This window comes from Helianthus annuus, chromosome 16, assembly GCF_002127325.2.
Source record: "Helianthus annuus cultivar XRQ/B chromosome 16, HanXRQr2.0-SUNRISE, whole genome shotgun sequence".
NCBI lineage: Eukaryota > Viridiplantae > Streptophyta > Magnoliopsida > Asterales > Asteraceae > Helianthus > Helianthus annuus.
Window position 1 is genome coordinate 206,111,422 of NC_035448.2, and position 23,889 is coordinate 206,135,310.

The window sequence follows — 23,889 nt, forward strand, 5'->3', positions numbered from 1 at the left end:
CTGGATTTTTGATTTAGTCATTGCGTTTTACGATCTTGGCGGGGGTCCGAGGGCAGCGCCCCTAGTAGCGGGGTCCAAGGGGCAGAGCCCCTTGCTGGGGTTGAGTGCCCCTAGTAGCGGGGTCCCATGGGCGGCAGCCCCTGACTGGGGAATTTTTTTTCGATTAAATTGCTGTAATAAAAATGCATCAGAAAAATTAATTTTCTGTAAATTGCCTCTAGAAACTGCATTGGTTCAGACAGTTCACAGCATTCACATAACACATAAAACTATTGTCATGGTTCAATGCGTTTTAGAGAGAACACTTTCTTTGGTGTTTTTAGGCAATTGCGTTTTAGAACTAAAACATTTTTATGTGTTTTCTAGCCATTGCATTTTAGAAAAACACATTCTTGAAGTGTTTTTTGGTGCATTGCGTTTTAGGTAAAACACTTTTTTAGGTGTTTTCAGTCCATTGCGTTTTACAGAGAACACTTCCTTTTGTTTTTTTAGGTAATTGCATTTTAGAATGAGTCATTTTTAAGTGTTTTCTGGCCATTGCGTTTTACAAATAAGACATTTTTTTATGTTTTTTGGTGCATTGCGTTTTAGGTAAAACACTTTTTTATGTGTTTTCAGTCCATTGCGTTTTAGAAAACAGACACTTTAAGTGTTTTCTGGCCATTGCGTTTTAGAAATAAGACATTTGTATGTGTTTAAGGTGCATTGCGTTTTAGGTAAAACACATTTTTATGTGTTTTTAGTCCATTGCGTTTTAGAAAACAGACATTTTAAGTGTTTTCTGGCCATTGCGTTTTAGAAATAAGACATTTGTATGTGTTTTTTGTGCATTGTGTTTTAGGTAAAACACATTTTTATGTGTTTTTAGTCCATTACGTTTTAGAAAGTACATTTTCTTTTGAGTTTTTAGACTATTGTGTTTAAGAAATAAGACATTTCTTTGTGTTATCTGGCCATTGCGTTTTACAAATAAGACATTTCTTTGTATTTTTGGTGCATTGCTTTTTAGAAAAATGTCATTTTTTAGGTTTTTTTTTTCATTGCGTTTTACGTAACTGGGGTTTTTCTTTTGCGTTTTATGCAACTGGGTTTTTAATTTTTTTTTATAAAATATAGCAATAGTACTCGTTTTAAAGATAAAAAAAACGCTCGTTTTTGGTGCAATTTTTATAAAAAATAATGTCGTATGAAAGAGTTATTAACGTTTAAAAAATGGGGGGAAATTGGAGGTGAGAGAAACTATTGCCTTGCATTGACTAGAATACCCCTAAACAAACTCACGCCCCTCTTCTTCCCTTCAATTTCCATCATTTAATCTTAGCCATTGATTAACTAAATGGATGGTCAAGATCACTTCCTAGACTTCTTAGCCAAATAAACTTCCTATTGTATCTTGATGTGCGTTAGTGTGTATATATTTTAGATATATATTTTAAGCCCTTTTTACACTTTCTAGTCAAGTTTTAAATTTATAAAACACGATATTTACTAACACTAAACACACATATGGGCAAGTGCACCCATCGTGGACGTAGTATAGTGTTGGTAAGATACCGAGGTCGTCCAAGGACACAAGAGCTTTTAGTACCGGTTTATCCTCAACGTCTAATCAAATCAAAATGTTAGAAAAAGATTTTTAAACTAAGAAAATAAAACTAACTAAATGCTGAAAAATAAAAACTGATAGACAAGATGAATCACTTGGATCCGACTCGTGTGTTAGTATAACCTTTGATTATTTTCGCACTTTTGCACTTGTTTAAGAGATTATCTTAGTTATTGTAGTAGTCCCCTCTTTTGAAGGCGACGTTACCCTCAACCCAGTAGTTTGAGTCAGCAAGGATACAATCCTAAAGGGTTGGATTATTGAAAGATAATTAATTAAGTTATTAATGCAAATTATGGTAGGCCACTCTTTTGGAGGTGACGTTACCCTCGACTAAGTAGTCTGAGTCAGCAGGGATACATTCCTAAATAGCCGGGTTATAGTATTAATAGTAGTTAACTTATGAGGGGATCAAAGAGTTTGGACCCCCGCCATCCAATACCTTTGGGTATTGAAGGAGGTCCTACTAAATTTGACCCAGGTCTCTTGCAGGACCTCTAAACGCTGAACAAGGGCAAAACCCTTACCAAACCGTTCCCTTAACCCCCGACCAGGTAGCCAACATACCTCCATATAGACCGTGGAGATATGAATGGTGAAAATCTTTTATTTTATATAGACAGTAAAATAATGCCAAGACACCATGGACAAACGATAAGGAAGAATCACCTTCAACATAAGCAACTAGTTATTAAAGTCATTAATACAAAACCAATTAAGAAGTGCAAAAGATTAAAAATAAAAAAGTATTATACTAAACATTTGTCTTCACCAAGTGATGTAAGAGACTTAGGCAAACATGGCCTTGATTGTCAAGAACTCTTACGATCAATCTTGGATCCCGAGACGACTCACACACTCTACGATGGACAATGGATGATGGTGGTGGATGATGGTGTTGTGATGGTGGTGGGTGGTGGATGAAGTGTGAAAGAGGTGGTGTGCCAAGGGATGAGTTGCAATGAATCCAAGCACTCCTATTTATGGGCTGAACAGAGGCCTGGGCACGGCCCCGTGTCCGCTGGGCACGGCCCCATGCCTGTCTGACACTATCTTTCTTCATTAATTGTAATTCGCAATTACAATTAATGCGCCTGCAGTACTTTGGGCATGCCCCCGTGTTCACTGGGCACGGCCCCGTGGTGAGCAATAGAAGCTTCTATAGGTTTGTCTTTTCTGCTGCTTCTTGGGCACGGCCCCGTGCTCGCTGAGCACGGGGCGTGTTCAGCCTTCTGTCTTCCTTGTTTTGCTTGGGAGGATGTTGTAGCGGGGTCGGGCAGTCCACTTATGTTCCTTTTCTTGTATTTATGTTAGATTTAGCTGTCTTTTTGCTTCTTTTGTTAATTTGAGCTCATTTAATCCTGAAAATACAAAAGGAAGACAAAAACACACTTTTTCCAACATTAGTACTTAAAAAGGGTTAGTTTTATGCCCCATTTGATGTAATTTATATGTTGCATTTTACACACATCATATCTCCACCCTATATAAATTATAAAGCCAAAACCAATCAAAGGATGGATTTAGATAATCATGATAGATAGAAAGCTTACCAAGATCAGTACTGCCATAAATCTCTAACACAACGCATCCATAATAAACTAATTAACAACAACATTTGATTAAAACAACATAGGAAGCACAAAGAACTTACAATTTGCCAAAAACCTATATAGTTGAGGATCTGAACACAGTGCCGGAACCCAACCCTAGTGATTACTTGTCTTTGGGCGATTGGAACAAAGTGACAAATCTGAACATAGTGCCGGAACCCTAGCAAGTTGAGGAGAAAGGCTAGCGTTGTGCCTCTGACACCGCCTCTGTCTTTCTCTCTTCTTATCAAAACACACCGTTCGAAAAACAACAAAATTCTAAATAGCTTTGAAAAAAAAAACTGTAGAAGTTAAGGAACATACGGAGAATAAAATATGAAAACTTGTTAACTTTTTATAAAGATGTGATTAAAAATGAAAACTTGTTAACTTTTTGTTCATTAAGCCAACCTTTATCACCATGAACAGTTTCAACAACAGGTTCGGCTGATTTTGCCGATGTATCCTTCGTATCTCTCATATCGTTAACGTCAACAGCTTCTTCTGAATTTCAAGAATGCTTGGCATCAACGTTTTCTTCGTTCCGAGTGACCATATCTCCATTGCTCATTACCTGATTGAGAAATGTTTTTCATCTTATTAAATATTATCTAGTAAAGCATATCGTTAACTGATTTTAATGTTATAAATAGATAAAGTGCTTTTATTCATTTATATTATAGATATGTGAAACATGTAGCCTTTTATTCCCATAAACTATTTATTTCATCTACAGTTGATAGGAACTACACATGATTACAAGTTACATTTTTTAAATTATTAGTATAATATAACTGAATAATAACTCTTTAAGAGGTTATAAGCATTTAAATACACTTTTTGTCATTTTTAACCCGTTTGCTCGTTTTCATATGGGTAACTTAGCTTCACTATATTTACACTTCCATTAGATAAATATGAAGTAACATATACAATATTTCTAAAATCATTACCAATCTTAACCACAACCATTCACTGTTTAAATGTATCTCTTTAACAATTATTTATATCTTTTAAACTTCAAAATAGAATAAACAACATAGTAAGTTCTTAGTTGAGTTTCAAATTAAATGAGACCCTAATTTAAAACCACATATTTTACTAACCCTGTTTGAATGATCTATGTTGTATATAAACCAAGAGTAAAATTAACTCATAAGTAATACCATTGGATACACATTAAAAAACATACCATTTGATAGTGATGATCAACAACCTTTCATAAATAAGAAAGAACTCCAAAAGTTTTGCTATTTACTGGTCGATGGACAACCTTTTTGCGCCTGAAACACTGAATCAAAGATGCCAAGTTAGGTTATAATATACGTATTTGCTTAAGAAGGGATGACATGCATACCTAATCTAGTTGTCGCCAACTACGTCTCTACCGCCACCAGCGTTGTGAAAGGACCATCCACAAAGATTGTTATTGGAAAAGTCACTGCAGAAAATAAGAACATCAAACCCACATTATATTCAGCATTTTAAGAACAACTTGATACATGTACTTATGAATGTATGATGAACCTTTAAAGACTATGATAATTGGTAAATATTTTGCCACAGCTTCAAACCACCGGAACCATTTGTGTAATTTAGCATCCAAAATCGTAATATACGAGTCCTTGCAGCTCGGGTCCATTCAGTCTGTTGTTTTTCCAAACTAACAATAAAAACGAACAATTAATTTTAATACCCCTTTTGAATGGTACGAAAAATACGAATCAAAGATAGAAATTTTGATATGGTATGAGAAATACCTTTCGATCGGGAAACTTATGAAAGGACCATCCACAAGTATTGTGCCACAAAGATTGTTATTGGAAACGTCACTGCAAAAAATAAAAACACCAAATCAATATTACAAGTCAGCATTTAAGAACAATCGCCACCACCGTTTTAACCACAACCATCAAGGATGTCCATCGCCGCCGGGAATGTTGGTTGTCGTTATTGTCGGGTTCAACAATCGAAACCCTAGAGCCGACACCTCCATTTGTCGCAAACAACTATCACCGTTTATCACCATCATTTGGACTACCTATGAGATCGACGCCGAAGCTGGAAGATGCCGCTTGCCAAGATTTACCAAGATTTACATAAGATTGAGAAAAGGAAAATCACATACGTTTATTATATATAATAGATTTACCCCATGTACTATAAAACTTCAACTATCGGATCAGGGTGGGGGAAATGTTAAGTATTATAAGTTAAATAATTTTAGAAAGAACTAAAAGAAGTCTAGAGAAACAGTATGACACAAGCATTGGAAATGCATAATGCTGGTTCATTGGGGTTGTTTAGTGCAATACTTGAGAAGGGTATTGAGCCAAATGAGTTTCTTTAACAACTGTCTGCAGTTTACATGACCTGTCGCATTATTATTCTTTAGTTCCACCCATTGTGTCAATTATCTGGGTAAATGTCGGCATGACATATCACTATGTGTAATAGCGAGGAAGATGTCAGCATGATATCCATAGAATACCATTCAGAGATTTTCAGCAATATAATAGAGTAATTATTCAACCAATATCAACATCATGAAAATTAAGGAAACGATCAGCTAATACATACCGTCACGTTTAAACAGTTACTGACCTAAAAAGTCCAGCAACATCATGAAATTTCCCATCAATATCACCACAATTAATAGTCACAGGGCTCTTTACAGGCTGCAAAAGAAGTAAACATCCAAACACTTTGTTAGTTTAATATCCATGTGATGACCTATTTGCCTTGCAATAAATTGTATCAGGGGCAATTTATTAGCTATATTGAGAAGACCAAAGAAACATGCATATGCCAAATAACAGACGCATGGTTGCTGACCCGATCAAGCATCTCATCGGACTCGGCGGTTCCACCTCCGATATCAAGCCCTGCACATGCAACCACACTATCTATGTCAAATTCAATAGATGTTTATGTGGAACCGTAGAACTACTTATAGGCATCGTCGGTCTTTGCGTGATATTATCAGATCCATGATTAAAAAACATAACCAGAAACAAACAAAAGTACGGTATTATATAAATAATACGTTTTCAATAAAATCAGTTTATAATATCGATAGCCACCCAATATTCATTGCAAACTTTATCCGAAAATTCATGAATTTTGTCCAAAACTTTCCACATATATTGTACCACATTCTTTCCATCACTTTCCAGATATATATCACATCATACCTGACCTTGGGCAAGACCACCTTTCCCACCGCCACCTTTGCCTTCTAGCGGCTTCGATGTCAACTTCAGTCGGTCTAAAATTTTCAGCCGGTTGTTCTTACCACTTTTTCCAGCACATCATCATAAACTAAGGCCTTGTTTAACTCTAAATCATTACTAAAAACTATCACCCCCATTCCCTGACCAGAAACCAAAAAGTGTTTTAAAAAAATATTAAGAAAACAAATTTAGAAAATAAAGTAGATTATTCTAACCATTTTTTGCTCCATGACTTTAACAACTACTTCACGAATAACAATAGTATCAGACCCTACACCAACATGAGAAATGCAGAAAGCCTTCCCCTCGAAACATGTAGATGAAAAAAATAAAAGGGGATTTTGTCTTCGAATGTAGTAACAATGGACAGAACCAATAAATTAGGCCAAGTAAATCCACCCACTCTCAAGTCATCTTCATTTATCTTGTTTGTGAACCTACTTATTAATCACATTGACATTTACATATCATCAATAATTATAACCAAACGCAAACATTTGACACAAACCCTAACGAAAGAAGGTGCCCTAATAAAAAAACTTACCTAAAATTATCGCTTACCTAAAGTTATGCGAAATCGCTGACGCCATCTCCTTTCAAAACCGTTATCCCCTTCTTTTGCGCCCCTGTGATGGAGCGTAGATTGAAATCATCAAGCGATTTTTGAATGCTCGTACCTACAAAAAACAAAATAAAAAGATCAAAAAAAAAAAAAAAAGAAACTGCACAAAGATATTGATTAGCGCTGCAAACTTAATAAAGAAAACTAAAAATTTCCCGAAAGTTTGTGAATGCCGATAAATAGTATATATACATGGAATCAAATCAATTATTACTTTGACTTAAATTGAGGTACATGAATAAAGTAAGAAAATATAATATATTATAACAAAAGTAATATTTATGCCTTTAGTTGGCTATGCATATTAAGCCCGCATTTGTAAACAATTTTGCAATTCTCCTAATATGATTACAAAGTCAAATGTTTGTCAAACTTCAAAGAAGAATCGAGGTTAGAAAATGAAAGTTCAAAAGCACTACCTTGATAAGGGGTGGGTTGTTTTTGTTTATCATTTGCAATGCTCTATCAACACCAACATCCCACAGTTTCTTAATGGGAACATTATTGCTGCTGAGAATGGATGTATTCGGAACCTCTTTTCGTAACTTTACGATACCACCAACATCCATTGTTCCCTAGCAGCTGGGATCCATTTCTTGTTGGGAGCAAATTAACAATAAGAAAAAACTGAGCACCTTACAAATCGGAAAGAACAATCAAATATATAACAAATTAACAATCGGAATAACAAATAAAACTAACCTGATTTACACTTTGAATCAGAACAACAAAGGAATTTACGATTATATGTGAAAAAACCTAATTTGTAAGAAAAAGACGCTAGATAAAGTTCATTGATAAGAAATAATAAGATAAATTATAGTTTGTAACCTCGGGAGATATAAGATTGGATGAATGAGAAAGTAGAACCACCATCACCGGTGAACTTTACCATTAGGATAATCAGAAAGCATCAGCGTCGATGAATCATGGTCGGCATATCAAACCACCATCGCTTGAATCCAACTATGTTACCTCTGATTGCCACAAAAATAAAAACGGCGATGAAGTTTTTGGTTAGGGTTTACAGGGAGAATAGGAGAGAAAGTTGTCTTTGTAGATTTTATATATATATCCGAAAACACGGGTATGGAATGACCCAAACAAAAAACGGATCCCCCGTGGATTAAAGATTTTGTGTATTGAGAATGGATTCCCTTCTAAACTTACAAAACACCTCCACCGTAGGTTGCCACATCATCAAAAAGCTCCAAAATCACATGCCACATGGCCCAAATCCATCTCATATATATATATATAGGGAGGAGCTCATGCGAGAACCACCCTTATTGTGAGAACCGCGAGAACCAATGTGAACACAATCTAAAATAGCTAAAAAAAACCTAACCCCCCCCCCCCAAAAAAAAAAAAAACCTAAACCCCCCTCCCCCACCCCCCAAAAACCTAACCCCCCCAAGCTAAAATGCTAAAAACTAAACCTCCAAAAAACCTAAAAAAATAAAAAAAAATCTGATTTTTTTTAATATTTTTTATGCTCAAATCGCTACTTTTAGTGGCCAAAAAATTAAAAAAAAATGTTTTTAATCTTTTTTTTGGCTTCGAAAATTAGCGATTTTTATATAAAAAATATTAAAAAAAATTTGTGTGATTTTTAGGCATTTTTGGTTGTGTTCACATTGATTCTCGCGGTTCTCGCAATAAGAGGTGGTTCTCGCATGATCTTCTCCCTATATATATATATATATATATATATATATATATATATATATATATATATATATAGATGAGCTGATTTCATTTTTTGACCAAAATGGCAACAAAACTAAAACCATAGGGACCCAGATGCAAAAAATTTAAGATTTAAACCAAAGTGGCAAAACTGCCCAAACCTCATGGACCAAAATAGCAGTTTACTCTAAAACAATAGAGTAGAAGAAGGGCCAATTTGTGATCGGGATTATTTATTGACCGTTCAAAAAAAAAAAAAAAAGAAAAAAACTCTAAAACAATAGACTTTACACACGCTTAGGGCATGTTTGGCTAAGCTTTTCCAACCCAACTTATGACTTATTGACTTAATTAAAAAGCTAAAAAGGAGTTTTAGTGTTTGCCAAACATAAAAATCATTTTCAAAATGACTTTTTGAGAAGGAGAAAAAATCATCAAAAAATCATTTTTAAGGTTGTGACTTTTTGAACCAACTTATTGACTTATTAGTTTTTTATCATTTTATATCAATAAGCTAAGCCAAACACTTTTTAAAAAGTAACTTATTGACTTATTGTTTTTCTCAACCTATAAGTAAATCTAAACACTTTTTTAAAAACTCCTTTTTAAAAAGTAACAAGTAAATAAGTCGTTTTCATAAAAGTAGTTTTTAAATAAAACAAAAACATCCATAAACCTCAATTTAATGACTTTTCTTTCCGACCCGACCCGACCCGAGCTGTTGTATTAACCAGTTTCGTCACAATCAACTCCATCTCTCAGTCAAACCATAAACTCTTGATAGAAGAAGGGCCAAGAAGACGTTAATGGCAGCCTAGGGTTTCATCGATCGATTTCTCCTCATAATATCTCTCGATCTCACGCCATGACCACCACCACCACGGAGCTCCTGTTGTACCTTCTATGTCTACTCTCCAGTCTTCATCGTTCTCTATCCGGTCAGTTCATTTCGTTATTTGTAGTTTTCACTAGTAACCAACGCTTAAATTGAAGAAAGTTTATGCTATTTGGTGTTTGTAGCGGTTGTTGTTGTTGCGTTTTGTCATTGCTCGATTTGTTGTTTAGGTTGTGAACTGTGAAGTTTGATGAATTTTTTACTCGAGGTTTTGTGCTTTTGTATGTTAATAATTTGGATGGTTTTAGGGTGCAAGGAATTAGGTTTTGTGAGTTTGTTTTGTTCAGTGTATGAACTCTAATTGTAGAGAGGGGGGGTTATTATAGTGAATAGTTGGAATCAGAAGTTGTAGGAGAATTGAGATGAATGTATGTGTTGGAAGTTAATCGACTCCCGACAGTCTTCGTTATGGTTGCAAAGTTATTTTATTGGAAAGTATTTGGTGTGTGTTTTTAGTGAGATTGATGGGACTTTCAAGTTTCAAATCAGAATCAAATAATGAGATTATTCCAATCTGATCATCTTCAATACATGATCTTGACTAATCGGATGCACTGCATCAAAACTAATTTTTTCGTGTGTTTTGAAGTCCAGTAATTGTGAGTTGAAAGCCTGAATAATTATTTTGAATGTACATTCCCATAAAAAGAAATGTGATTGATGTTTTGTATAACAACTCTGGTTTCATGATAATGAGAATATTGATCGTGGTAGCGAGCTAGTAATAACTCCTTTTCTAATTGTATAATGAGGGGAAGGTAATAAAGGATCACAAAAGTTACGCTTATGTTAAACAAGAACTGTGTTATTGGGGCAAAAGACAACTGCGAAATGGATTATTTTTATTTCTATTTCAAGCAGCGGGAGTATTTGTCTTTGGGTTTCTGTATGTTTTAAAGGAACCTTTATACATTCCCTTCTGTATATATACCTAGATAGACATACATTACATATACCTATATTTACATACATATGCCTACATATATATATGCGTATAGTATATGCATCATACACACATACTCGCGTGTGCGCGTCTATTTGTTTTTGAAAATTATGTAAGCAAAGTAATTCAGTTTTTCAGGGAGTGTTTGAGGGCATATGCTATCTGTAATGCTTCACATTCAGAGGGCTGGCTTAAGTGTTATGTGGATTATTCTATGTATACCTTTTTTCGTAAATGTTTATATCTTAGTTTGTCTGTTGGATTTCTTAGTTGGATTTTGGTTGTCCGTTTTATAAAGAAGATTCATATGCTACTATGATATTTTGATCAACTTAAAATGAATCCATGTCAGAAGTGTAAACTAGTTGGATCTATTATTTTAAAGGACACGTGAAGAAATAATCATGTAAATTGATTATTTTCACTATCATTTATTTAGCATGCTCAGCACATTTGTATATGTAAAATATCTCCCCAACGAGACATAAATTTTCTGGTTAAGAAATTGCCTCTTAATTCAAAAGTGATGCTTCTTTTCACCATACAAGTATCTAGCTAATCTGAGTAGAGCCACTCAAATGTCTTTACTTGTTTGTTTGTGTACGCACATATATTTTTCATATCCATATTTCTGTAACTGATTTTTGGTATTTTTTCGTGAACAGCTTCTGGACAGGTGGCATTCGAGTCTGTTCCTGACCTAGAGAAATCCATGTACAAGGTCATAGATGGATATCCTTGTGTACGATTACTTAACCTTTCAGGGGAAATTGGGTGTGCGAGTAAGTATTTGCTTTACATCTCTGTCATAATCATTATACAATTTTATGTATATTCCCACCGAGTTATATCTGTGTTCTTTGATCTTAGATCCTGGTCTTGATAAAGTTGTAGCACCAATCGTTAAATTCAAAAATGATATAGAATTGACTCAATCAAGTTCACTACTAGTGGCGTCATATGATTTTGAAAGTTTTCTTTCAAGGTATGACATTAATCATAATTTTCCTATATTACATTTTACTGCTGTATCATATAATTTCGACAGGTGATGAGTAAAATCACTTATCAATATCACATATAAATTCTCCTTTTCATTGTGTTAGAGTGTCAAGTGATTCAAAGTTTGCAAGAAATGTAGCTGGCGTATTAGTAGAGTCAGGAGCACAAAATCAAACCCACTTAAAAGGTAATAAACACGGTAATTTTGTTACTTCTTGCTTGTTTTAGAACGGTTGGAGAAGAGGAATTAGGTTTTTTCCCTGCCCTTGCAGGATCATCTCCGGACAAGAAGTTTCCTCAAGTTGAGTTTTCTCCTTATCAGAACAGCAAATTTGAGTGGAATCCAACTGTATGTTATTGCATTTGACAGTAGGAATTCATTAAATCTTTGCATCTACTCTCCATATTGGAATAGTTTGTAAATCAATTCAGTATATACAAATACCATATAATGTTGTATTTATGTTTTCCTAGTATCATATCATTATTATAATTAATAAGTATATATGTGTGTGCAGGGATCCGGTATTATGTGGGGGCTTTATGATTTTCCTGTATTCTTGCTTTCTGAAAGCAGCACACAATCCCTGCAGGAGGTATTCTAGTGTCTGTTTTTCTTAACGCCAAGTAGATACAAATTGTTTTTCTTTTTCAAACCGAACCAGTTTTTTAACCGAACCGGTTTTTTGTTGATCGCCTTAAGATCCGAATTGATACGGATCAGTTTGGGTCAGGCTTCAAACCTGTTATAAAAAAACCAATTTTTTTTACATATATATATATATTTTTTGGATTAAAACAAACAATTTACTAAAAAATCACTTAAAACTTATAAAAACCGGTTTTATTTAAACTGTAAAAAAACCAGTTCTTTTTAAATCGGTTTTCGATGCGTGATGGGGAAACCGGTGGTTTCGGGCTGGGTTGAAACCGGTTTATAAAAAAATCGTTTCTTTTTAAAACCCGAATCGGGTTTTTTTCCGTTTTTCCCAAACCGAGTTTTATGCCTACCTCTATTGCCAATGCAGTTCTATGCCTATATGGTTGATGAATAATCCAGGAATGAAAAGTTATAAAACAAACGCACATAAGTACATAACTATTCTGTTACTTACAGGTTGCTGTGAAAAATGAAAACAAGGACACATATGCTGCAGAAGTGACTGAATTTGATCTGGTGATGCAGGTATAAACTTCTGTGTTCGTCTTGTGAAGTATTATGTCTGCATTTATGTTTATAGATTTTTTTTTTTTTTTTGTTTTTTTGTTTTTCATAAACCTCTAAACTTGATTTCAAATGTTCTGTAGACAACTAAAGCTGGAACTCATGACTCAGAATCATGTTTGAGAGAAAGAACTTGTCTCCCATTGGGTGGATATAGGTGAGCCATGGTATTTGTTTTTTATCATCTGCTTTTATTCTAATGTATGTATAAGGTTTTGTACCATGAGCACATGTTGAATTTGTACTAATCGGATTTAGAGGTGGCAATGACTCATTTATTTGGTTGATTTGGAATATGTATCATCTCTAAATGATCAAACGAGCAAATTCTACAAAAATAATTTTATAGGAAATGTGTCAAATAGGTTGATAGTTGCCCAAAGTCTATTTTACAATGCATAAAACCTTCTAAATCTTTCTATTTAAAAATAGATTATTATTGGAAAAAGTTTCTAACCATTTTTGACAGTTGACACACTATTTATTTATTAAAACTGCACAAATTCAGGTCAACGATTTGTACCAAAATTACCCGTTTGACCAGTTACCCTATCCGCCAAGTTTTCACCTCTAGTAGGTATTATAGAAATGTTAGGGGTATCGGATCAGAGTAGGCTCGAGCGGAAGCGGAACAAGCACACACACACTAGCAGAAAATAAAGAACACGAGAATTTACGTGGTTCGGTCCATAGTTGTCGATAGCGAATAGCGACAAATAGCGACAAGGCATGGCTAGGCTACGTAGCGAATAGCGACGGCTATTTTATAAATAGCGATTACACTAGAAAAAGATTTTTGAAAATTTTTATATGTATATTACATCAAAATACCCTTGTATATATGTTATTTTACATGTATATTTAACAAAAACTAATAGTTAGTAGCAAAGGACTTATATGTTGGGTGTGTGAATGAAAGTCTCAAAAGGTGGTAAATACTTTGTCCCACATCGGTGTGTTAACAAAGTTAGTGGTTGTTTATAAGGTAAAGTCTTTACTACTCCATTGTAGCTTTATGACATGTTTTACCACAAGTGCTACCCGCGCGCAGGGGGGGGGGGTGCAAAAAATGAGTTTCTGAATTGAAATTTAATTGAACTCGTGCATGCCCGCACGTCCTGCGGACACGAATGCAGCTAAAAACCCCAGGCCCGCGTGGGCCAGTTTTTGCACAATTTAACCTTTATTTTTTTTTTTGTAAATTGAACTCGTGCATGCCCGCACGTCCTGCGGACACGAATGCAGCTAAAAACCCCAGGCCCGCGTGGGCCAGTTTTTGCACAATTTAACCTTTATTTTTTTTTGTATTAAGGCCCAGACGAGAGGTGAGAAACTAAAAAAAAAAAAATAAAAAAAATTCGCAATTCGCTAAAGGTCGCTAGTCATCGCCATGAACAGCTTAGCGACACTTGGGCGCTTCGCCATAAAGCGCGCTATAGCGACCGCTATGGTCGCAATTAACAACTATGGTTCGGTCAAGGTGACCTACGTCCACGGGTTGCAAATAGGGTTTTACTTTTATTAGATGCTCACAACTGTTTTTAGAATGACACAAACTACAATTACATCATAGGTATTTATAGAACAAGATTAGGGTTTCCTACTTGGTCAACAAGTTAACTAAGTGGGCCTAATAACTAGGGCCGGCTAACCCTAATTAGGGCCGGCTACCCTAAAGCCTACGAACCCAACAATCTCCCACTCGGAGGCTTTGCATAGTCCAGAAAGTGCATCCAAGAAATCTATCACCAGTAACTTCAGTAATCTTTACGTTCAAGTCTTCCCAGCCTCCAGTTCCAAGAACAAGCTAAGACTTCAGTCACATCCAACCCACCTAGTTGCAACCACACCTCTCATCAAGTAACTGAGAGACCAGTTGAAGCTCCCACAAGCTCCAACCCAACAGTCTTATCAGACCCATTCTCTATCTCAACCGGCTTGCACGATCCACCAGCTCCAGAGATACATCGAGAATTAATACCACTCTCCACATTTTGCAAACTATTTCCAGGAGAGCTTTTTTCTTCAGTCGGAATCTTCGTCTTCAAAACCCAACGGTTCTTTGTGATTGTACGCGGAACACGGCCCATGCTCCCACTATCACCAAATCCTCTGACTGGCTTAAACTTAGACCCCCGACCACATTCAACTGACATCCCCAAAGCACCAGGATTCAAGTTCGCAAATTGAACCCTCTTCCGCTTACTAGATTCAGTGAACCAGACTTTATGTTGTACAGGGACGACTACTCCCTCAACAGGTATCTCAACTAGATACAACGATCCTCGTCTCCTCCCATAGGCAACAAGAAGATTTCCATCAATCACCTTCCACTTCCCACCACCAAACTTAACATCTAGTCCCTGTTTATCCAGTTGACTAACAGAAATAAGTTTCTTCGTTAAACCTGGAATTACCCTGACGTTCTTTAAGTTCCATGTAGTGCCCAGTGGAGTCTTCAGATTGACATCTCCCATACCCGTAACATTAAGAACATGACCGTTAGCTAATCGTACATTTCCAAAGTCTCCTTTTTCAGATTCACCATCGTCTCCCCGCTGTGCATGGCGTGAAACGAAGAACCAGAATCCATAGCCCAAGAATCTATAGTCTCTTCACAGCAAACCAGTACGTCACCGTCAGATTCATCTGACACAACACTGTTTACATGCTGCTTACCATCATCTTTCTTAGGATCAGGACACTCGTTTTTAACATGCCCCTTTTCACCACAGTTCCAACACCTCACATTCTTCCCAGCTTTAGACAAGCTTTTCCCACGACTCCCACTGCTTCTGTTTTTACCTCTTCCCCTGCTAACACTGAGCATACCAGAAGTAGATCCTCCACTAGTGTTCCTCTGGCGAACATCTTCACCCAAAACACTATCCCGGACCCGATCAAACTTCAAATTTCCAGTTCCAGCAGTTTCAGTGACCGTTGTCACAAATCCTGACCAACTATCAGGTAAGGAAGATAACAAAACCACAGCTTGAGTGTCATCATCCAACTTCATGCCCACAGTTGCTAACCTGGACAAAATTGAATTGACTTCGTTAATGTGATCAGCAACTGAACTGCCTTCGTTCATTCTCATATTAAACAGTTTCCTCATCAAGAACACCCTATTACCAGCAGATGGCTTCTCATACATATTTGACAGAGCTTCTAACATATCACGAGCAGTTGTTTCTTTCATGATATTAAATGCAACGCTCCTCGTCAAAGCCAATGTAATTTTACCTCTTGCCTTTTTGTCCTTTGAGTTCCAAATTGCTTCGGCAGCTTTATCCATTCCAGCAGGTTTTTCTTCCAGTACCACATCCAAATCGCATTCACCAAGCAACGCCTCTATTTGCATTCTCCACCATGCAAAATCAGTACCGTTGAACTTCTCGATTCGGAACTTCCCGTCTTCAGCCATAGCAAACGAGAAAAACAAGAAAAAACCACAAGGAACCAAGCAACCGAAACCCGAGCAACTTTCAATAAACCAGAAACCCAAAGTACCCGAACCAACGACTTCTCTTGCAAACCCGAGCGTAAAATCAGCGAATAACCAGGGTTCAAGAACCGAAACCCTAATCGCCAAACACCCCAAAACCACCAGATCTGCAACAGCAAACCCTACGGCGCAAACCCTAGACCTTACGAGCCGTAACCAGAGAATAGGTACGGGTCGTAAACAAGTCAGCGGCGACGGCAGCAACAGCAGATCAAGATCTCTCGTCCAGCTCTCTCCTTCTCCTGCGATAACCGTGTGAACCGTGTATTTTACTGAACCTTTGGCTCTGATACCACTTGTTAGGGGTATCGGATCAGAGTAGGCTCGAGCGGAAGCGGAACAAACACACACACTAGCAGAAAATAAAGAACACGGGAATTTACGTGGTTCGGTCAAGGTGACCTACGTCCACGGGTTGCAACTAGGGTTTTACTTTTATTAGATGCTCACAACTGTTTTTAGAATGACACAGACTATAATTACATCATAGGTATTTATAGAACAAGATTAGGGTTTCCTACTTGGTCAACAAGTTAACTAAGCGGGCCTAATAACTAGGGCCGGCTAACCCTAATTAGGGTCGGCTACCCTAAAGCCTACGAACCCAACAGTTTTCACCTCTAGTAGGTTTTGTAGAAATGTTATGGTGCTTTTTTTTTTTTTTGGTTGGGGGGGGGGTTGTTTCTGTTTGTAAACTGAGTCACTGACAGAAGCACAGAGGTCATTTGATAATCTGATTTTTTTAGAAAAGACATCTTTTGACCGTATTTTGTATTCATGTAACTTGAATATGAAGGGCAGTGTATGGTCAGCCCTTCCAACAGTAAATATTTCATCATCGAGCAGTAAAAATAGAAAGCCTATTATATTGGCTGTGGCATCTATGGATTCTGCTTCCTTTTTCCGTGACAAGAGCCTCGGTGCAGAATCTCCTTTATCTGTAAGTTGACAACATATTTTAAAAAGGTTCAATTTTAATACCATTTATTAATTTATTTTGCATTTACATTATCTTTCAGGGAATGATCTCATTGCTTGCCGCAGTGGATGCCCTTTCACGTATTGAGGGTTTAGATACACTTTCTAAGCAGGTTTGTATACGATGGCAGTATGGCACTGTTTTTTATTATTTGATTTTAAGCATAGGTGTGATCTATTTCACAAGTCTTTTTCTATGTGTTGTGGTTTTTTTATTATTATTTTTTTAATGCAATAATGCAGCTTGTTTTTGTTGTTTTTACTGGAGAGGCTTGGGGCTACCTTGGTAGTCGGAGATTTCTTCTTGAACTTGATCAACACACCGATGCTGTTAATGGAATAAACAACACACTGATTGAAACGGTATATTCATAACCAGGCTAGATGTCGTTTATGTCCTCCTGGCTCTTTCCTTCTGCTTGAATTTTATTAACAGTTAATATATCACATACGATTACTACCACAGTAATCTGATTTTTTAACAAATAAATACACTTAAAGCAACATTCAACTTGTTCGACTCCATTTAATCAGTTTCCTTATAGCCAAAATTTTGTATTTCACCCATTTGATTTGACTTGTTCTAAATAATATCAATATGCAGCAAGTATACAACCTTAACGACTCCTTTTCAAAAGGGGGTTGAAGTTGCCACCGCTGCAGAAACAACATCTAAATCCTAATTCCTAAATGTAATAGCAATTGCTCTGCTGAATCGCTGATGTACTGTTTTGTCAGCATTCTTGTCTTTTTAATTAAAAGTATGAATGATTTGTTACATATGGGAGGCTAAAAGTTGATATCTTTTATTAAATGTTCTCTTGCTATGCTCCTGCAGCCTGCTATTGAAGCCTTTTATGGTTTTAACCTGACTTTTTTTTTAAATGTCCAAAAATGGAAACCTTGAGTTTTGATTCAATTGAAACAGGTGATAGAACTTGGCTCTGTCGGGAAAGGCTATGATCAGGGTGTCAAGACTTTCTACGCCCATACAGCTGGGGTATGAATTTCTGTTCCCATTGATACTATCTATAGGCTACCTTAAAAATTGTAATTTTCTTCGGTATTAATATCCTTGTAATCTCTCTATTGTAATACAATACACAATACAATCTTTTATGGTAACATTATTATATTTGCTTATTTAAGTTGATTAAATTGTGGACCCTAAGTCATAAATAACATATGCCTTATAGTTTTAAATCTGTTTACTGATTTGTTTTTGTGACATGTTATTATAGGTATCATCTGCCACAAATAAAACCCTGAGTGCTATACAAAAAGCTCGAGATTCACTTGGGACTGAAAGTATCAAGTACTCTACTGCAAGTGAATCTAATCCTGGGATTCCTCCGTCTTCCTTCATGTCGTTTTTAAGACAGGTTTCAATACTGATCTATTCTGTATACAACATACCAGAGGTGCCAAAATGGTCGGGCCGGGTGGGTTGGGTTGGGTAACTTGTCAACTCGTTAATTCGTGTACAGGCTTGACCCAAAACAGTTGTGTACTGAATAGTTGATGTGTTAAATATGATTATACATACTATCATATTACAATAACAATAATATAATTCCCCAAGTAAACAGTTTATGAGATTGTATCATTGTAATAAGGCCTTAAACACACACTATGGGCGACTTTCAACTCAATTTCGGCACAATTGACTCTTTTACTTTTAGTTTTTTTTTTCCTTTAAATTTTACTCATTCAACCCGTTAGCATAACCCATTCATAATTAATTGGTCAAAATTGCCACCTCTACAACTGACTAGGCCTGTAAATGAACCGAACAAACACAAACAGAGGCATGTTCTTGTTCTTGGTTTTAAAATGAGCGCATAATGCACGCATCACATGATGCAGTGATGAGATCGCATCGCATCTCATGTTGTGATTCCATGAGGCACGCATCACATGATGTGGTCTAATGTGACGCCTTATGCAGTTGACCGGTATTTGAACAAATTAAATCTTTAATTGAACAAATCTGACTATAGATGATGAGAATATATTATATTTTAGTGTTTAAAGGTTCACAAGTTAATATATTAGCTATAAATATTTATTTTGTATATTTAAATAAAGAACACCTCCCATATGTGATGCGTGCGCTTCGCGCCTTGCGCATCATGCACATCGGGTTTTGGGATGAAAACGCATCGGATCGCCACACTTATTTTAAAACCAAGTTCGTGTTTGTTAACTTTAACCGAGCACGAACACGAACATATAATCGAACACATTTTATTCTTCATGTTCGTTTATTAAGAAAAGCATGTTCGTGTTCGTGTTCGTTTATGTTCATTCGTTTAGAACGACCTAAACAAACAGTTCACGAACATAAACAAGCAAAGTTAAATGAACATAATTTAACAAACAATAAACAACACAGTTGAACATAATTGAACAAACATAAATGAACACAATTGACTAAATATAATATAAATGAATATAAAGTAACTTTTCATAATAAAATTAGTTATATTTATATAAGTAGCTAGAAAGTTCATTTTTTGTTTAATATTTATATTAATATAACTACTTATCTGTTTAAATTGAAGCGGACATAAACAAATGTAAATAAACGAACAAATGAACAAAGAAAACGAACAAGTTCACGGACAGTTCATGAACGGTTGGTTTGTGTACATGCTTACAGCTGACATATAATGCTAGCCTTTCTCTTGTCTATTTGATTGAATTTTTAAATAGTTAATGTCATGAGTATGATTAGATAACTATACTAATAAAAATAATATTTTTTTTTTCCTTTTGAAAGCAATTGAGGAGGTTGTAACTTGTAAGCACTAAAGTAATTATTAAGATGTTCTATTATTATACAGAACCCGCTTACCCCCGGTGTTGTATTGGAGGATTTTGATACATCTTTCACCAACAAATTTTACCATAGTCATCTAGACGATCTATGTGAGTTGCTCAAATTTCCAAAAACATCTTCCTTCAGTAATCTGTTTCTACTAATATTTCTATCGTACTTATGATTTAATTTTCGGTGTAGCTAACATCAATTCTTCAGCTATAGCGGCCGCTGCTTCTTTAGTTGCTCGTACACTTTATGTTCTTGCAAGCAATAACAACGATTTAAGTGATTCATCCTTAAAGTCAATCAAAGTCAACACCTCTCTTGTTGAGGAACTTGTGGGCTGCTTACTAAGTTGTGAACCGGGTCTCTCATGTGAGCTCGTGAATCGCTATATTTCTCCGTCATCTGCATGCCCGAGCCATTATGTAGGTGTTATTCAGGGGGATCCTTCAGAACCTTATTATGGTTATGTGAATGATGTTCCGAGATTTGTGTGGAATTTTATGGCTGACATGACGTCAACGAATGGTGGCCCATGCTCTGAAAACTGCAGCAGCCAGACAGGTGGGGTGTGCGTCAAAAAGGAGATAGATGGGAAAGGTGTATGTGCCATTTCCACAACCAGGTATCTTACATATTTTTAGTGTGTCCTGAGTAGAGGTGGGTCGAAAATGGGAGGGTCCGGCAGATCGGGAAATGGGTCAAAATGGGTTTATGTTAAAACAGGTCATTTTGTATTAGGTTGAAACTGGATGAAACATTTTCTCCAAGAAACTGTTTCGATGTTTAGGGGTTGATTGGATGTGAGTTAGGAAAATGTTTATCTGATTATTGCGACTTCAAGTCGCAATATAAGTTTTCAGTGTCCGGATGCAGTGAATCTGATTTTGATTATCTGATGATTATGGATAATGAAATTTCATACCCAGCTGCAACAAAACTGATTATACAAGTGGGATAAAGATGAAATAAAAATAAAATAAACGTACGAATTGGGGGAAAAAGCAAAAAGTGGCGGTGGCAATCTGGTAATTATCAGCAACTTCAAAATTACTCTACTAGAGTAATTTTGAGCATCTGTAGAGTAATTTTGGGAAATGTAGGGTAATTATCAAATTACTCTAGTAGAGTAATTTTGACTTCTGTAGAGTAATTTTGGAAAATGTCTTGTAGAGTAATTTTGTTAGCATTTAGTTATGGGGTTTAGCTTTATGGTTTAGTTTTTAGCTTTTAGTTGGGGGGGGGGGTTAGTGTAATTTTGATAATTACCCTACAATTTTGATAATTACCCTACACGGCCAAAATTACTCTACATGAACATTTACAAAATTACTCTACAGAAGCTCAAAATTACTCTACTAGAGTAATTTTAAAGTTGCTGATAATTACCAGATTGCCACCGCCACTTTTTGCTTTTTCCCCCAATTCGTACGTTTATTTTATTTTTACGGGAACTTAACCCTATACAAGTGAAAACTATAATTACTTTTTTGCGCTCCTTTTTGAATCTATTCCAAATACTTCTAATAAGATTAAAGTACACGCATAGCCCCTGTGGTTAACCAAAGTTTTGGATTTAGTCCCTAGCATTTCAAAGGTACACGGATGGTCCCTGTGGTTTGCACTTTGTAACACATTTAGTCCTCAGCTAACAAATCTAAGGTAAGCAGGTCCAAGTTTGAGACTAAATGTGTTACAAAGTGCAAACCACAGGGACCTACCATGTACTTTTGGCAAAGGGGACTAATTGTGTTACAAAGTGCAAACCACCGGGACCATCTGTGTACTTTTGGAAAACTGGGGACTAAATCCAAAATTTTGGTAAACCACAGGGACCATCCGTGTACTTTACTCTTTTAATAATATTCCTAGTAGTTTATAAAATCATATTTTATATAGGTGATGAGTTTATGTGTTCATATTTTGTAATCTTCAATTTCAAATATTCTGACATAAAAAGGGGGTTTCTGATCATTTCATTGTTTAATTTAGAGTAAACTGCCAAAATGGTCCCTTAGGTTTGGTCACTTTTGCCACTATAGTCCAAAACTCAAACCTTTTGAATATGGGTCACTATGGTTTCAATTTTGTTGCCATTTTCATCCAAAAGCAAAATCTGGTCAGATTTTTCAGTTAACATACAGTATTTGTCTTTTTCCTCTCTTTTAATGAAGGGCAAAATGATCAGATTTTTTTAATTTGTTATAATAAAACGTGAAAAGACCATTTTACCCTTCTTTAAAAGGGAGGAAAAAGACAGAATAGCTGGATGTTAACTGAAAAATCTGACCAAATTTTGATTTTGGATGAAAATGACAACAAAATTGAAACCACAGGGACCCAGATTCAAAAGGTTTAAGATTTGGACTAAAGTGACCAAAACTCAGGGACCATTTTGGCAGTTTACTCTTTAATTTAACTGCTTCCTACTGTAAAATCCCATCTAGACATTATTTTTCGCACCTCATTTTATTACATACAATTGAGTGTATGACAATAACACATAATAATAAGTTGTTGAAGAAAGTAAAAGTTACTATTTTTAGGTACGTCCCGGCATATTCCACTCGGTTGAAATACGAGTCCGAAAGCTGGACCGTGTTGCCTTCAGATCCAGCAGACCCTGTTTGGACAGAGAGCAATTGGAATACAATTAGTCTTCGTGTTTACTCAGTCCAGGGCGCTGCTTATGATCATCTCGTCTTGGTGGCTGGTGTTTCTGTCACGGCTTTAGCATACCTTTTAATCGTTGTTATTAAAGCCTTCATTGCAAAGGCTCTAAAGCAAGATTAATTAATTAATGTAAGATTCCTCAAAAGTAACTTTTTTTGTTTGGGGGTGGGTGTTTAACTGTAAATTTCTGCCTCCAATGATTGATGCCAATTTGATATGGTTAATGGGTAGTAGATGTTTCGACAAGTATACCTAGTGAATATTTTCTACATATCATCAGATGATAAAATGATGATTATTTTGACATGAATCTGGGTTTAATGTTGTGATTTTGTGCTTCTCCATTTGATGACCATGAAATCTGTTTCTTTTTGGTCATATTATTGAACCAATGCTTGTGAAAGTTCAGGTATGCACTAACAGCTTGTAATGTAGAGCTGGCGAATTGAACCTGAATACCGAATTTTGGGTCTTTATTTCTATTTTATAGGTCAAATCGGGCTGTAAATAATTTTGGGAGTCTTGGTACACTTCTTATTTTTAGGAGCTTTTGTATTTGATCCTAAACCTACATTTTGTATAAAAATTGTTTTGTGTTTGTGAAATTTTAATTTGTCGGTCAGTCTATCCGGTTTGGTTATGTGTTCACGAAATTGTATTTATTTAAAAATTACGTTCGGTTTTGTGTTCGTGAAAATCCATATGTTATGTATGTGACCTACGTAAGGTACATATGTAACAATTAATCTAGTCACACATGTTATAACGGCTGACACATCATTCTTTACCGTTTAAAAAAACTATAGGTATATATTTTAGTTATATATTGACCCCATATAAAATGTACATAGACTTAAGTTAGCACACTGTGTCACCAAGTGTCAATGGGTTAGCGCTCAACTATTTGTTGGTTAAATCACTAACTGGTGTGTCACCTAGATTCTATGAAGGATTAATCTGTTTATCTAGTTATTTTATTAATTAGTTAATAAGTATTAGAGTTCAGTTGGTATTGGTTTAGGATAGCTTGTTTATTAAGTATTTAATTTAGTATAAATAGATGAGTTAGGTTATGTAATTGTTGGGATGTTTTATTTTG

General features: G+C 35.8%; 1 protein-coding gene and 1 long non-coding RNA gene across 3 annotated transcripts; one reads left to right on the forward strand and one right to left on the reverse strand.

The window, feature by feature from the left end:
• Positions 1-3,031: 3,031 nt before the first annotated feature.
• On the reverse strand, positions 3,032-7,730 carry LOC110918811. 2 transcript variants are annotated; one of them, XR_002581559.2, is made up of 11 exons: positions 7,473-7,726; positions 6,993-7,108; positions 6,647-6,868; positions 6,393-6,571; positions 6,034-6,083; positions 5,803-5,876; positions 4,959-5,030; positions 4,726-4,861; positions 4,556-4,639; positions 4,391-4,489; positions 3,032-3,772 (listed from the first exon to the last, which is right to left on the reverse strand). It is a non-coding gene; the product is annotated as an uncharacterized LOC110918811 (long non-coding RNA). The 2 variants fall into 2 exon arrangements; XR_004883506.1 differs by having other exon boundaries at positions 4,959-5,876; positions 7,473-7,730.
• Positions 7,731-9,460: 1,730 nt separating this feature from the next.
• LOC110915687 (nicastrin) lies at positions 9,461-23,137 on the forward strand. The gene is made up of 16 exons (XM_022160415.2): positions 9,461-9,680; positions 11,246-11,362; positions 11,451-11,565; positions 11,687-11,769; positions 11,855-11,931; positions 12,101-12,178; positions 12,700-12,768; positions 12,891-12,964; positions 17,114-17,252; positions 17,332-17,403; positions 17,534-17,653; positions 18,219-18,290; positions 18,532-18,672; positions 20,137-20,221; positions 20,313-20,742; positions 22,664-23,137. Exons 1-16 carry the CDS (start codon positions 9,608-9,610, stop codon positions 22,908-22,910), a joined length of 1,992 nt encoding a protein of 663 aa, XP_022016107.1. The 5' UTR covers positions 9,461-9,607; the 3' UTR covers positions 22,911-23,137.
• Positions 23,138-23,889: the final 752 nt, after the last annotated feature.

Bases quoted from the DNA above. Each gene is read 5' to 3' on its own strand.
- LOC110915687 (XM_022160415.2), top strand. From the start codon at position 9,608: ATGACCACCACCACCACGGAGCTCCTGTTGTACCTTCTATGTCTACTC. The intron at 11,566-11,686 runs GTATGACATTAA...TCATTGTGTTAG, and splicing joins TTTGAAAGTTTTCTTTCAAG to AGTGTCAAGTGATTCAAAGT. The intron at 11,770-11,854 runs GTAATAAACACG...CTGCCCTTGCAG, and splicing joins AAATCAAACCCACTTAAAAG to GATCATCTCCGGACAAGAAG.